This window comes from Coregonus lavaretus (genome assembly GCF_964263955.1).
Source record: "Coregonus lavaretus genome assembly, chromosome: 12".
Taxonomy (NCBI): Eukaryota; Metazoa; Chordata; class Actinopteri; order Salmoniformes; family Salmonidae; genus Coregonus; species Coregonus lavaretus.
Window position 1 is genome coordinate 13,955,153 of NC_139999.1, and position 16,189 is coordinate 13,971,341.

The 16,189-nt window shown below is 43.9% G+C and overlaps 2 protein-coding genes across 2 annotated transcripts; one reads left to right on the forward strand and one right to left on the reverse strand.

The window, feature by feature from the left end:
* Window positions 1-1,652: 1,652 nt before the first annotated feature.
* LOC311139007 (WD repeat-containing protein 82-like) lies at window positions 1,653-5,870 on the reverse strand. Its single transcript, XM_084173832.1, has 9 exons — window positions 5,409-5,870; window positions 4,858-4,955; window positions 4,388-4,454; window positions 4,163-4,262; window positions 2,880-2,996; window positions 2,545-2,700; window positions 2,303-2,372; window positions 1,945-2,087; window positions 1,653-1,865 (listed from the first exon to the last, which is right to left on the reverse strand). Exons 1-9 carry the CDS (start codon window positions 5,567-5,569, stop codon window positions 1,836-1,838), a joined length of 942 nt encoding a protein of 313 aa, XP_084029958.1. The 5' UTR covers window positions 5,570-5,870; the 3' UTR covers window positions 1,653-1,835.
* glyctk (glycerate kinase) lies at window positions 5,860-10,246 on the forward strand. The gene is made up of 6 exons (XM_084173831.1): window positions 5,860-6,033; window positions 7,647-7,869; window positions 8,133-8,511; window positions 8,603-8,754; window positions 8,847-9,022; window positions 9,149-10,246. The coding sequence occupies exons 3-6, from the start codon at window positions 8,156-8,158 to the stop codon at window positions 10,043-10,045; spliced, it is 1,581 nt and encodes a 526-aa protein (XP_084029957.1). The 5' UTR covers window positions 5,860-6,033; window positions 7,647-7,869; window positions 8,133-8,155; the 3' UTR covers window positions 10,046-10,246.
* Window positions 10,247-16,189: the final 5,943 nt, after the last annotated feature.

A 16,189-nucleotide genomic window follows, 5' to 3' on the forward strand; every position in this document is an offset into this window, starting at 1 on the left:
GAATTCCCTGAAATGCCTCAGACTACCATTACTCCTAATGCAATTCCAGAATTAGGAACCAAGCGCCTTTTTGTGTTCCTTGTAAATGGTAATTTCTCTTTCCAAGAATTGCATGACTGCTTCAATCACGGACCTCTTCCTAGTTTGTTGCAGCTAACAACTAACTAATTTCCTCATCTGTGACTTCAAGCAGCAGGTTTCAGAGTATTGCTGCCAATTGACCTTGTTCAGAGGTAGACATGCTCCTTTCCAAGAAGACAGTGGTAATGCAGTCTAAAGTAAATATTTTGGTTTTATCACCACTGGAAAGGTTGAATTTTACTGTGGACACGTGCTTACTTGTTGAATCGGACCTCTGGCCTAGTAGCCTTGCTTCAGGGGCTTTCAGTAGATGTTTATGACATATTTCCATCTTCATTAAATGCATGTTAACCTTTATTTAGACAGGGAGTCCCATTGAGACCAATGTCTCTTTTGCAAGGGATCCCTGCATGACTTGGTTGGTCAATCATTCCCATGTTGCTGCTTGCCTTGTCATAATTCTTCCATAACTTCAGTAATGTGCACTGTCCTTTGAGTGGCTGGGCAAGTATTAAGGGAGGGGGTCGGGAGAGCTACTGAATGTCAAGAGGAAAAGGGTATACTCCAAAATCTTTCCACGAAAGTAAGACCACTAAGTGAGGAATTTTTGTATGGAAGTCAACGAGTGTCGAATTTGGTCAACAAAAAATGTAATTGCTCATTTGCTACGTGAGGCTTATTGAATATACGTTTCATAATAATGGTCAGGTTGTTACGAATGCACAGATATAAATTGGATGCACGTGGCATTTCGGCAAAAAAAATTAACTTCTCTCTGCCCTTTCATTGGCTAGAATGGTCCCACCTGATCTCGCATCCTCCTGCCTGCCTTCCATTTTTGAGGACGTGTATTTCCATTGTTAGAGCGGTCACGCGACCATCTTGTCAATATAATAGATCATATTTGATGATGTGTAACCCTAAGATTTTTAACCCACAGGTCAGGTAGAAATTGATGTGTGCCAGAGGTTAGGCATACATACACAGATAACACTTCACCAGCTGAACACACCCTCCTGTTGATATTAACCCATCAGTTGAGACGAGTCTACAAATTTCCCATTAGGAATGCACTGTGGTAGTACATTATAAAATCACCAGGGGTGTATTCACTAGGAACCAAACTATTCAAACAGAACATTTTTACATTTACATTTTTTGTCATTTAGCAGACGCTCTTATCCAGAGCGACTTACATTATTTGTATTTATTTATTTATTTTATGTTTCATACTGGCCCCCCGTGGGAATCGAACCCACAACCCTGGCATTGCAAACGCCATGCTCTACCAACTAAGCTACATCCCGAAATAAGTAGGGACCTACCTGAATTTGTCCAATTGAAACTCTGGTTTTTGTTGCAAAAACAATTTCAGTTTGGAGTAAAAAGTCTCAGTTGCGAAACGTTTTGCTATGGTCTTGGTCTGAATAAATACACCCCAGCTGTCCCAGAATAGGCTAGACTAGCCTGCTAGTGCTAATGATGCTGTGTGGTTCACTGACTGGGTGTAGGTAAACAACCTCTGATTAGGAATAGACACACATATCAACACTCACACATAGAAGTCCAACACTTGTTAGAAAATGAAAACATTTAATGTTACAAAAATCTGACAATGTATATTCCTGAAGTCCTACATATTTACAATCAACTTGAATTGGCCACACACACACAGAGCTGGATGTGCCTACACCTGCTGGTTTTAAATGGGATCTCACGTTGCCAGTGGCCTCCATAGCATCTCTCTCTCTCAATCAATCATCAATAGTGGGGAGCCAGAATGCCTGCAGAGGACAAAATACTTACTGAGCATTCATGTACTGTATGTGAGATTGCGTGTGTGTTCAACACAACTAATCTTACCATGTTTGAACAGGCACTAGAAAAAGTCATGAATTTGGGGTTGAACTGAAGGCAGGTGACGGGACCCGTGTGCTTCCCATCCAGAACCGCCACCTTCATCCCACCCTCTGCATTCCACACATGGATCTTCCCATCCTCAGAGCCTGAGAGACAACCACCCGTCAGACCACGGGAAAATGAGAGGGAGCTGAACTACTGTTTTAGTGTGTAATGTTTCCAGGTTAGGTTTAATTTGCAGTTTCAAATTATTACTACCAAATTATTCTGTGGTAGAATGGGAAGACAATTGGAACTGTCCTGTCTTACTTTACAGAACATAGAGCCTGTTACCTCACCTTCCCAGTCTCTGTGGACTTACCGATCATAATAAACTGAGAATCAGGAGTGAAGGAGGCCTCCAGCGTCACAGCTTTGCTGTTGTTGTAGCCCTGTAGGATAAAGTAGAGTGTCTATAAGTATAGGCCTATCATTTCACTTATTGTGCAACTTGCTCGTTGTGAAATGTATGTCAGTTCAAGAGTCTTTGCATTAAGTATCAAGAGTATTCAACAGTGTCCGTCTAGGTTTTAAGTGTCTGCATGAATGTGTATGATCTCTCACCCCAAAGGAATGCATCACAGCTCCCTTGAAAGCATCGAGGAGGCGGAGAGCACCCCCATTGGTTGAGACAAGGATGAGCTTCCCATCGTTGCTGAACTTGAGTCCTGTCCACTCACACGTACGGTCGTACTGTAGCTTGAAGGTAGCAAAAGGACCCTAAAGAGAACCCAACAAGAAAAGTTAATCTGAAGACAACCATCTACCACTGACCCGCATTCACAGCTCTCAATACACATGCAACTATAATACAGAAAGCAGAGAAAACACTACAATCTGTACCACATCCTACATCCTTTCCTGAAAAGTCCAAAGTCAGCCCTGAAAATTACTGTTACCTTGTCAAAGGATCGCAGGTCATACAGTTTGACCATCTCGGAGTTCACTCCAGCAGCAAAGATCAGACCCTCAGGATCAAAGGAGCAAACTGGCTTCCCCTGGAGGTGCATCAGGCCCTGGTAGTGACAGAGACAGTCACAGACAGAGCAAAGGCACATCTAGAACAGGGACGCGAACTGGCAAGGGTCCAAAATGATGACTTTTTTTGTGTGTGCATATAATTTGCATATTTTCTGAGAATGTTCAAATATGTATTATTTATTTGTTAATCTCAATACTCTGGAAACATGTATATGGTGGGCTGGCATTGCTTAAATTATTACGTGGGTCAAATTTAATCCACAGAAGTGTATTGTGCCATATCATAACGTGTTGCTGTACTCATGAGCGGCATGATTTTCCATGTCTGAAGCAGGCCTTTAGGCCTATTTGTTTGGCAAGACAGCTGTGCATGGCTGCATCTCACTGTAGTAGGCTGTGTTTTGGTTATCTGGATCTCCATTCACCTTTTGTTTACAGCGTTTGTTTAACATTAATGCAACTAGCCTAAATATAGATGGTGTCATGCCTTTATCGATGGGATATTTTGTTTACTAGGCCTACTTGGTACCGCTGTTTTGTTCTGTTTGCATTCGCAGTTGTCAGTATTCTATGCCAAACTGCTATCCATTGGAAGAGAAAGCCAGAGGTCCCGCCCATCTGACCTTATCCTCCAATGGGTTTTGAGAAGGAGGCGAGGAGAGAGGACGTGAGCAGTATGCAATTGAGATTCTCCCAGGGAAAATATTTTTTTGCACCTCTTTTATAGCTCAATGGGTGATACACTGTGTCTGTGCACTGTCAACCCACCCCCTCCATTTTTTTTTTTTACGGATCTACAAGATTCACATGGATTACCTATTTTGAGATCAAAAAGGCAAATATCACGGAAAGTGGCAAGCGTGCATCCCTGATCTAGAGTCAATTGATCATCAATGTCAAGGAGAAGTAAAGGTAGACAGCAATATGACGTAGATGCAGAAAGTAAACAGCATAGTGGGTACATTTCCGCATTAACTAAGAGCGTTGAAGCACAAGGCTAAAATTGTCCGCTGTTTTGGTCCCGTGGCTACCACATTGTTAAAGCGTGAAGCGAACCCATGCACATGTGCAGATACTGTGTGTGACTGTGTGAAAGCAAAGTTGTGCATCTCGTCCATCGCAATATCTGCAGTGCTACTCGTGGCAGCATCATTTTGCTGAGTCAACCTTTAACAAGACCTAGTGAGTGAAGGGAACCCACCTGGCAGTTTGGAGACCGCAGGTCCCATAGCCGAATTGTCTTGTCTAAAGATCCTGAGATAAACGTGTCATCCACAGGGGACATGGAGAGAGCCGTCACTCTGAAACATTAATGTTAAAGGTATAAAAACATCTACCTTGATGAGAGACAATACTCAAGTAATAGTACATTAATGTAGCCTAAACTACCCCTCAGCCAATTGTGTTTCTCTGACTCAGTCCTCACCTTTTGTTGTGTCCGGGGAAGTACCGGATGTACTTGTTGTCATGGAGGGAGAGGTACCGGATAGTGTCTGCAATTATCATAAAGGCATGGGGTTATGGGCAGAAGACAGCATGGCATTCCCATTCATCACCGCATCAGACAACTAGAGAGCAAGTAGAGCTTCCGATCCAGGAGGCGATGGGCACTGGGCAGGTCGGATGAGTAGACCCCACCCTAGGCAAGGCAGTGGCTTGTACAGTTAGCTCCTGTATCGGGCAGAATCACGGACCCTCAAACTGTACAAACAACTACCTCAGACCAGAGTGAGCATGGTCGACCGCCCCAGGCTGAGGTTAACGCATTCAGACTGTCAGGAAATCCCTATGAACAATCTGAAAGGTGCCAGGCAAGAGTTACATGGACAACTACTTATTGGCAGGTATAGGCCTACTGATTACAAATCGCCTCTTTGCCTTTAAGCACTAACATACCATCAATTTTGTTGGAGCTGTAGACCACGGTGTTGGCTGCATGTGTGTACCTGATCAGATCCACTCCATACTTCTTACTGTAGAGGGTCCGCTTGGGTCTGGACCAGCACAGGATGGGGGAAAAAAATTAAGCAACCATGTTAGATTGCTGGCACAGAAACTTCTAGCAAAGCCAACTGCCTCTGAACTCTCAACAACGTAATCATAATCAGGACGGTTATAGCAGCCACATATAGGGCTAACCTAGACTAGCACATACAATTGTTATATATTGTTATTTATTTTACCTCCACAATACACTAACTACACCCTTGTGGGAAATTAGATGAAATACAAGTTATAGTTTTGTTATCCAACTAACAAGCCAGACCTGCATCCGCTCAAACTCCGCTAGTGTCTTAACTCGAGACCGAGGATTTTGCATACCGCAGTAGGCCTCACTAGTACTACTAACGGAGAAGATGCTAGTTACAGCGCGGGGGTCGGCCTACCCTAATAGCATGCAGTGCGGAAAAAACAGTCGATTAATATTAATTGAATGTATGTCTTACTTTCCCTCCTGGCAGTCGTATAAAACCAGGGAGTCATCGTCGCTGCTAGAAATTATGGTTTCGCCGTTTGAACTGAAATCAAAACAGTTGATTTTGTCTGAATTTTCTCGGAAAACCTTTGCAACCCTGAAGCTCCGCAGCACATTGTCCGTCAGCTTCATGATGGGCTCTTTGAGGGGGCGCAGACCCTCGTTTTCTACTTGAATTTATTATATGATAATCTATTTCTGTGCTTTTTAAAATAGGAGCTTTACTACTTTGTAAAAATATAACTTTGTGTTTCAAAAACTGTAAAGAAAGCCCGCCTGGGATACTTCTTATTCGAGTCATGTAAAACCACTGCCTTCGATACATCCGCTACCCACAAGTTCCACAGACACGCGCATTAACTCTCGCGATACATACAACAACTATCGCGGTACAGTCAGTTAATGTTTTACGCACAACCATCAGAGCACAGAATAAAAACAAGGAAGACGCATTTATAACGCTTTTGGATACATACAAAAAGGGAGCAGAGCAACCTTTTTCAATCCGCACGTTTACAATAATTGTAACTACTTATCAGACATACAATAACACGTGCTCTGACTGTCAAGAAAGAATAACCGAAGTAGCAATGCAGGTGAGTTTGCAGTCATTGGTTTCTATAAATCGACCCCTAGCCCTGGGGTGTATTCATTACGCCAATTGTTGCAAAACGTTTCGTCTGTTGCAACCGCTTACTCTAAACGCTGAGTTCTGTTTTGTTAAACGGAAGTTGTAGTTCAGCCATGTCTCTCTTTAAAAAAATAAGTGTCTGAAAGTAGTTGGAAGGAACCCCGGGAACTTCACTCCACTTTAGAGCAGGGAAGCATTTTGCAACAGATGAAACAATTGCAACCGAATCGGCGTAATGAATACACCCCAGGGCAAAATCCACCTATCCAATCAGAGGGCAGGGTGGGGTGATTACCATAATATCTATCCAATCAGTACCTATACATTTTTTGTTTTTTAGTGGTGGTAGTTGTCACTCAGAAAGAGAGACATTTACCTTTCCATCACATTACCAGCTTGCAGGTTATAGCCTACCCATGGACAGATGATGAGCACATGGAAAAAATGAGTGTGCTTCCCATCTTACATTTACGTCATTTAGCAGACGCTCTTATCCAGAGCGACTTACAGTTTGTGAGTGCATACATTCCTTTTACATACTGGCCCCCCGTGGGAATCAAACCTACAACCCTGGCATTGCAAACACCATGCTCTACCAACTGAGCTACATCCCTGCCGGCCATTCCCTCCCCTACCCTGGACGACGCTGGGCCAATTGTGCGCCGCCCCATGGGTCTCCCGGTCGCGGCCGGCTACGACAGAGCCTGGATTCGAACCAGGATCTCTAGTGGCACAGCTAGCACTGCGATGCAGTGCCTTAGACCACTGCGCCACTCGGGAGACACCCGCAGGGCTTGGAGCACGAGCACAGGGGCTGGACACTGATGTCTTCCTCGTCAACAATGATTCCTTCACCTTCTTTTCACGCCTGTCTGGTGGGCAGCGGCTGCTCCTAATCTTGACGTTAGCAATGTACAAGTAACTGCCAAAATAAATGAAACACTTGAGTAAATGATGGATACAAACTATATTGAAAGCAGGTGCTTCCACACAGGTGTGGCTCCCATGAGTTCATTAAGCAATTAACATCATCATGCTTAGGGCCATGTATAAAAATGCCCAGTTGCCCATTATTTTGGTTTCCATGGTTGAATAAACTTAACTTGAAGAAGTGATCTCATTTACTTTAAAAGAGTGGTCTCAAATGAACAAATGGGGTTTAGAGGGTGGGTGTGTGTCTCAAGTCACCAGATCTCAACCCAATTGAACACTTATGTGAGATTCTGGAGCGGCGCCAAGACAGCGTTTTCCACCACCATCAACAAAACACCAAATTATGGAATTTCTCATGGAAGAATGGTGTCGCATCCCTCCAATAGTTCTAGACACTTGTAGAATCTATGCCAAGGCACCTTGAAGCTGTTCTGGCAGCTCGTGGTGGCCCAACACCCTATTAAGAAACGTTATGTTGGTGTTTCCTTTATTTTGGCATTTAGCTGTATGTGAGTGAGAGAGGTTTGAATATTCAGCACTCATCCATCCACCCTGCCACAAGGTGGATCTGTCCTCATTCCAGTCAATATGTTTTATACCTATTCGCTCAAATTGAATATTACTGTGTGTTTTGACCCTGGGTAGTAGCTGATTGTACATCTGAAGACACAAACACGCAGACTGCTCACTTTTCCTGCCCTATGGTCAAGCTTGAGTCAATCATTACACAGAGGGTACACATTCAACTTGAGTTGAGCTCTGTCCAGATTTTGCCACACTGCCTTAGCGCTGATCCTGACTCTGCAAGTACACAGCTCTCACACGGAGCACGGAGGAAATCCAGAGGTTCCCCATACCCTGTGTACAGGTAGGCAACCTCTGTAGGATTCAGTCATAATGACTTGTCAACTAAATGCAGAAAGACTATGGGTTTATCCGATGTGTTGTGTGGGCATCTCAAGGCAAGTGACAGAAGGTCAACTAGTAGGCCCCTTTCTATCTGGATTATCTTGGGTGTGTCCCTTTTGGTAAATAACCAGTAAAATCAGAACAGCAGAAACGTCAAAGGGGGTGGTCGTAATTGACAGGACATCCTGTGATCCATAAACATGGCCTTTCTCCTTGCCCCAGGTGCTCCCTGTAAGGACAGCCTGATGGCTCGTGTTGTGTCCCTGTTCCGGCCTTTATCTTTACTGGCCCCTGTGGGGGTGAGGCGAGCCACAGTTTGCAGAATGTCACTTGACATGCGAGCACGGGAGGTGTTTTCTACAGCTATCGAAGCTGTGCAACCAGACATTGTGGTGCGGCAGGGTCTGGAGCGTACAGGAGACGCCCTCCTAGTGAATGGACACAGCTTCACGCTAAAAAACAACCTTCACCTGGTAGGCTTTGGCAAAGCTGTGCTGGGCATGGCTGCCGAGGCAGAGAGGATTGTGGGGGACCACTTGGTGAGAGGAGTGATCAGTGTGCCACACGGCATTCAGGAGACACTACGGCAGCATGGAAAAGAGTAAGCAACTAGAACCAAATTGTTTGTGGGTGGGATCGGGTTGGTGGGTTGGTTGGTGGGTTGGTAAATTAATTGCTCAATTCCTCCTCAGCCAGATGTTGTTGAAGGATGGAAGTCACATCACAGTGATGGAGGGCGCTAAACACAACCTGCCAGATGCTGATGCCCAGAGGGCAGCTGACTGTATCAAGGAGCTGGCCAGCACACTGACAGAGAATGACCTGTTGCTTGTACTCATCTCAGGTAAACTGATACCTAACTACTAAATCATGTAATTATGTCAATCAAACTAGGTTGTCCGTAAATATTTACATACTTATTCGGTGTGTGTATAGGAGGAGGATCTGCACTCTTGCCTGCACCAGTCCCACCAATCTCTCTTCAGGAGAAACAGGATGTTACACGCAGACTGGCTGGTGCTGGTGCCACCATTCAGGAGCTTAACTCTGTACGCCGTGCCCTGTCGTTATTGAAAGGAGGAGGACTTGCACACTGTGCTCACCCTGCTCAGGTAAGAACACAACTGTACTAGCTCATTATAGAGTTTTCACCCAAAGACCTGAACTTCTTGCACATTAGCTTTACATTCTGGTCGTATTTGGTAAAATAAAATGTTCCTGTTTACATTTTCTAACAGGTGGTGGCCCTGGTTCTGTCTGATGTAATCGGAGATCCCCTGGACTTGATAGCCAGTGGCCCCACAGTGTGGACTGAGGTGTGGCCTGAGGAGATTTGGTCGGTCCTAGAACGTTACGGGCTGTCCTCCTCTCTCCCTGTCTCAGTGAAAGAGGTCCTTGGACGCTCAGCTCCACGATGGGAGGAGGCTGGAGAGCAGTCAGACAGGGCGGCACATGTTCTCAATGCTGTGATTGGCTCCAATAGCATTGCTCTGGAATGTGCAGGGAGACGTGCGCGGGAGCTCGGATTCCGTCCAGTTGTGCTGTCGCCAGGGGTGTGTGGAGACGTACAGTCTGTCGCCCGCCTTTATGGTCTACTTGCTCGCTTTGCCTGCTCCCGTGATGAGCCCCCTCCTGAGTTGCCTGCTGAGATTCTGAAGCTGGGGCCAGAGACAGGCGTGGAAAGCTGGGACTTGTGCCGTGCAATGCAAGTGCTTGGTGAGGGACGTGGGGAGGGCTGGGGAGCCACCTGTCTGCTGGCTGGGGGAGAGCCCACTGTGCAGTTGACAGGCAAGGGGCGTGGTGGGCGGAACCAGGAGCTGGCCCTGCGAGTAGGGCTTGAGCTGGGAGGCATGGAGCTCCCTCCGAAGGGTCCCCTGTTCCTGAGTGGTGGGACCGATGGTCAGGACGGGCCAACTGTGGCAGCAGGGGCGGTAACAGACGCAGGGCTTGGAGAAGAAGCACGAGCACAGGGGCTGGACACTGATGTCTTCCTCGTCAACAATGATTCCTTCACCTTCTTTTCACGCCTGTCTGGTGGGCAGCGGCTGCTCCTACCAGGGTTAACGGGGACCAATGTGATGGATGTGCACATCCTGCTCATCCCACCAATCCCCATAGTCGTATCTGGTCGTTGATGAAGACGAGGGCATGAAAGCCGTTAATTACACATTTCAGTATGAATCCATACAGAGTAGCCCATGAGTATATTCATAGAGCTGCTTTTCAAAGCTGACCATGCCCATGATACCCTTTCCATCAAGCCCTTCTGGAAATCCATGTTTAATTTAAAAAGCAGCAGTCAGTTATGTCTATAATAAATAATACAGTAAATGGTTTACTTTTGTGTTATTTGTGAAGAGATTGTTTCTGTACAGAGCAGTTAGAGTCCAGCGGATAAGAACCATATATACCCAAGATCGTTCCACTTTATGATACAAGTATCAAACATAGTACACTAATACTAGATACCTTAAGGAACATTTTTGAAGATTGGATGCAGTCTGGGAAGCATGTAAGTCAACCATTCGGATTTCCTGTTAGAAGAAAATAGGGTAAAATCATTCCAAACAATATCAAAATGACTTTGTAACGTTATCTACCCACTAAATAAACCCCACAGATAATATACAGATAATATAGACGACAAAATACTCTTAAGACCTTCAAGGGGGTCATATTGAGGTCATTTTGACCATAGTCCAATGACTACGGGAAAACGTTTTGGACTTTTTGATAGAGCCACAAAATTTCACACAGCTGGGGCATGTCTAAAGAAGTATTCTTGGCTATAGTGCCATCACAGATTTGGTCCACTACCCCCCTGGCTACCATTTCCCATATGACCACCAACCAGCTGCATGGGGCCATATTGGACAGGATTCACTTGGCCATATCGCCATAAATAAGTGGTACTTACAGCCCAATGATAACTTAAAATGTTTGAGGGGGTCTGGAAAACAAATTGGCCCACAAACGCCATATATACTTATCCTTTAAACTTGTAGCAGAAAAGTGGTGAAAACGTGTGCCAAATGAATGTTTTCATGACTAGTTCCAATAGTTTTACATGTAAACACTCTAAAAAGTAATATGGGTGTTCCCTGAAGTCTACTGACTGCAATGATATATAATATGACATTCTGTTTTGTGTCAATTTTAAAAAGAAAAATGACAGGAAACCTGCCCTGTACACGTCACTTTAGGTAAAACCCCATAGGAATGCATTATGTCCAGCAGAGAGACAGGTAACCCATTATGATGAGACCTTTCAGTTTTTACACAAAGTGAGTAAAAGTCTACACAAAGACGTCTAGCTATTTTGCCATTGCAGATTTAACCTATTATACTCAGTGGTGTAGTGATATATTTTGAGGTGCCGGAGGCCCCCCCAAAAAATTACATAGTAATTTCTCAATCAACATTTGCACCATAGCCTGTTAAATAATATCCATTTATATGCATAAAACACACCATCATTTTACATTTGACATTTTAGTAATTTAGCAGACGTTTTTTCATACTGGCCCCCCGTGGGATTCGAACCCACAACCCTGGCGTTGCAAGCCCCATGCTCTACCAACTGAGCTACAGGAGGCCATCCAAACACAACGTCATCCTATGCCTACACACATTGACTTCAATAAATGTTTGTATTTTTAATACTCTCAAACAGCAAATTATGCCTACCTCATTTCAAAATAGGCCATCACTCTCAATCATGAATTCTTCTTCTTCTCAATTGACGGGTGAAATGTACAAGCTGCATCTGAATGCCAACCATAACCATTTGATCTCACTCTGTTTCATGCGAATATCCATTTAGATCTTCTTGATGTGAGTAAATAGTCTTTGGGTGGATTTCAGAGCAGATGATATTAACAAGCTACAGACTAGCCTACCTGTACTGTTTTCATCAGAGCACATTTATCCTATGGCGCGCTGTTTAGTTTTGGTCGCATCATGAGAAAAAAAGTGATCATTCAGCACAATCATCCTTAAATCTCATAAGAAATTACGTGGGGTTTTTGGTCTAACAGTAACTTTATAGTATGTTATTGTATTCAGGCTGTTATGCAGAATACTAATTAATCATTAATTAAGTGATCTTGCGAGACATCGATTAGTCGCTACAGCAGCACTACACCCCTGATTATACTCAGTTTTCCAAAATGACCACCAACCAGCTCCATATTGGACAGGATTCACATGGTCATATCTCCATAATTAATTGGTACATACAGCCCAATGGTGGCTTAAAATGTTTGAGTGGGTCTGGAAAACACAATAAAATGGTCCAAGTATGCCATATAGTGTATATGTACCCATTAAGTATTTTTCACCAAAACCTACCTAAATTACTGATTCTTGAACATACTTTCATCCTCATTTTCAGTATTTTACATTTAAAAACACTTAAAACTGTAAAATGGGTGTTCCCTAAAGTCTACTAATTACAATGATGTAAACTATGATATTCTGTATTTTGTCCATTTCAAGAAATGTGTCAAGAAACCTTCCCTGTATTTACTTCCCTGTACTACCTGAAAATGGAAGCCATTCCAATAGAAGTCTACCTTTTTTAATGGGATGTAAAGACTACTATTACTTATTATGCAAGCACTGTTTTGGTACATGTTATATATCATTCTAATACCACACAATATTTTTGAAATAATTAGGAGCATGACGAAATTTGAAAAATGTTGGTTCTATTTTCAAAAACATATATATTTTTTAACCATATACATGATCCATTTGATTGTATTTTCCATGCTACCTTGAACATTTTAAGCAATCATTAGGCGTACTATACCACTTACTAATAAAGTTATGGACAATTATAATTACAGAACAGTAATTTTAGGGGACATTTCCACCACATTTCTGCATAAGGTTTAAAAGGCACATAAATAAGGCATCCTTGGGTCATTTTATTGTGTTCTCCACACCACCTCAAACATTTTAAGCCATCGTTGAGCTGTATGTACCTGGAGATATGGCCATGTGAATCCTGTCCAATTAGAACCAATGTAGCTGGTTGGCGGTCATTTTGGAAAACTGGTATTTTAGAGTATAATAGGTTATGAAATCTGCAATGGCACTGTAGCTAGACATGTGTATGTAGTAGTTGACTCACTTTGTGTAAACACTGAAAGGTCTCATCATAATGGTTTACCTGTCTCTGCTGTAAACTGTAAAGTGGCACACATTTTCTATTAACATTTGAAAGGATACATATATATGGCATCTTTGGGCCATTGTGTTTACCAGACCCCCTCAAACATTTTAAGCCATTATTGGGCTGTATGTACCAATTATTTATGAAGATATGGCCATGTGAATCATGTCCAATACGGCCCCATGCAGTTGGTTGGCAGCTGTACAAAAGCCCTCTGTGGAGCAGCTTACTGCCACAGATTATCCATTATATTGACCAGATACTCAAGTGGCTGCTCTAACAATGAAAATAAATGTCTTCAAAAATGTAAGGCAGTCGGCAGGAGGCAAGATCAGGTGTGACCATTCTAGCCAATGAGAGGGCAGATACGCGCATGAACAACAGGCACAACTCTGATATAAAGTGGTATTTCTCAAAGTTGCTAGGATGTCATGTGTCCTACCTATATCAGCACACTCGTAACAACCTAAGCATTACGAAACTTCTATTTGATCAAATAAGCCTCACGTAGCAAATGAGCCATTGTTATCCTGGCCGTGTGGTGCCAGGATAACAACCTCTCCCTCAACGTGATCAAGACAAAGGAGATGATTGTGGACTACAGGAAAGAAAAGAGGACTGAGCACGCCCCCATTCTCATTGACGTGGCTGTAGTGGAACAGGTTGAGCGATTAAAGTTCCTTGGTGTCCACATCACCAACAAACTATCATGGTCCAAACACTCCAAGACAGTTGTGAAGAGGGCACCACAAAGCCTATTCCCCCTCAGAAGACTGAAAAGATTTAGCATGGGTCCTCAGATCCTCAAAAAGTTATACAGATGCACCAACGAGAGCATCCTGACTGGTTGCATCACCGCCTGGTATGGCAACTGCTCGGCCTCCGACCGCAAGTCACTACAGAGGGTAGTGTGTACGGCCCAGTACATCACTGGGGCCAAGCTTCCTGCCATCCAGGACCTCTATACCAGGCGGTGTCAGAGGAAGGCCCTAAAAATGATCAAAGACTCCAGCCACCCTAGTCATAGACTGTTCTCTCTGATACCGCACGGCAAGCGGTACCGGAGCACCAAGTCTAGGTCCAAAAGGCTTCTTAACAGTTTCTACCCCCAAGCCATAAGACTCCTGAACAGCTAATCATGGCTACCCAGACTATTTACATTGCCCCCCCACCCCACCCCCCTCTTTTACGCTGCTGCTACTCTGTTTATTATTTATGCATAGTCACTTTAACTCTACCCACATGTACATATTACCTCAATTACCTCGACTAACCGGTGCCCCCGCACATTGACTCTGTACCGGTACACCCTGTATATATAGCCTCCCTACTGTTATTTTATTTTACTGCTGCTCTATTTTTTTACTTAACACTTTTTAAAAATGTTTTCTTAAAAACTGCATTGTTGATTAAGGGCTTGTAAGTAAGCATTTCACTGTAATGTCTACACCTGTTGTATTCGGCGCATGTAGCAAATACAACTTGATTTGAAGCCATTCATTTTTTTGTTGACCAAATTCTACACTCTCATTGACCTCCATACAAAAATTCCTTGCTTGGTGAGAGAAACAATATAAAAACGCCTGCACTTTGGATCTTCTTCCTCTCTGATACTACTGAGATGAATTTAATCAACCAAGTTAATTTTCACCTGTTGACTCTCTCTCTCTCAATGCCACACACTTGTCACTAATTCTCAGGACTGCCCTGATAGGATTTAAATACAAACTGAAGGTGTGAATGTGCCTGTCAAGCCATTCCTCAGTTTCTTTCCAGTAGTGTGTTAAAAGTACGATTCCCATTTCCATGTATATTTTAGTTAAGTAATAATTTTCCTTATTTGAGATATATTGGTTTAATATATTCGTCCTTATCACCTTTAATGTTATGCAACCTGCTTATTGTTCATAGAATGTCTAAGCAAACAGCTGGAGGCAGGGCTTTCTCCTATAGAGCTTCATTTTTATGGAATGGTCTGCCGATCCATGTGAGAGATGCAGACTTGGTCTCAACCTTTAAGAACTGACGATTCATCTCTTCAGTAGGTTCTATGATGGAGTGTAGTCTGCCCCAAGGGTGCGAACGGCAAGGTACTGGAGTGACAAACCACCGTTGCCATCTCTGCCTGGCCGGCTCCCCTATCTCCACTGGGATTATGTGCCTCTGACCCTATTACGGGGGCTGAGTCACTGGCTTGCTCACACTCTTCCATCCTTCCGGTCCTCGAGCTCGTGCGGTAGGGTGATCTTTGTGGGCTATACTCGGCCTTGTCTCAGGGTAGTAAGTTAGTGGCCCGTTGATGTCCCTTTAGTGGTGTGGGGTTTGTGCTTTGCCAAAGTGGGTAGGGTTATATCCTGCCTGGTTTCCCCTGTCCGGGAGTAACTTTGGACAGGGCCACAGTGTCCCCCGATCCCCCTGTCTGTCTCCTGTATCTATGCTGCAATAGTCTATGTGCCGAGGGGCTAGGGTCAGTCATTTATATCTGGTGTAATTCTCCTGTATTAACTGGTGTCCTGTGTGATCTTAGATATGCTCCCATCTCTCGCTTTCCCCTCCCGGAGGACCTGAGCCCTAGGACCATGCCTCAGGACTACATGGCCTGACTACTCCGGTCTGTCCCTGTCCGACCCTGCTGGCTTCTATCAATGTTTGAACATCTTGAAGAACGATCTGGCCTTAATGGCCACATACTCTTATAATCCCCACCCGGCACAGCCAGAAGAGGACTGGCCACCCCTCAGAGCCTGGTTCCTCTCTTGGTTTCTTCCTAGGTTCCTGCCTTTCTAGGGAGTTTTTCCTAGCCACCGTGCCTCTACATCTGCATTGTTTGCTCTCTGGGGTTTTAGGCTCGGTTTCTGTATAAGCACTTTGTGACAAAAGGGCTGTATAAATACATTTGATTGATTGATACCCCTGGTGACATCTATCCAACCAGTTACCTATCTTCGGTTTCTTAGCCTATTTTTCAGCGGCCATATTGGAAATTACCGCCAGGGGTGTGTAATTTACTAAATCTGCGTTGGCACTATAGCCAAAATTACTTATTTAGACATGCCGTAGCTGTGTGTGAAATTTGGTGGCTCTATCACACATTTTTTCA

Excerpts from the sequence above, each read along its gene's own strand:
- glyctk (XM_084173831.1), top strand. The coding sequence starts at position 8,156 with ATGGCTCGTGTTGTGTCCCTGTTCCGGCCTTTATCTTTACTGGCCCCT. Across the intron at positions 8,512-8,602 it reads CTACGGCAGCATGGAAAAGA|CCAGATGTTGTTGAAGGATG; the intron begins GTAAGCAACTAG and ends ATTCCTCCTCAG. Across the intron at positions 8,755-8,846 it reads GTTGCTTGTACTCATCTCAG|GAGGAGGATCTGCACTCTTG; the intron begins GTAAACTGATAC and ends GTGTGTGTATAG.
- LOC311139007 (XM_084173832.1), bottom strand. The coding sequence starts at position 5,569 with ATGAAGCTGACGGACAATGTGCTGCGGAGCTTCAGGGTTGCAAAGGTT. Across the intron at positions 4,455-4,857 it reads CAGCTCCAACAAAATTGATG|ACACTATCCGGTACCTCTCC; the intron begins GTATGTTAGTGC and ends TGATAATTGCAG. Across the intron at positions 4,263-4,387 it reads TTCCCCGGACACAACAAAAG|AGTGACGGCTCTCTCCATGT; the intron begins GTGAGGACTGAG and ends TTAATGTTTCAG.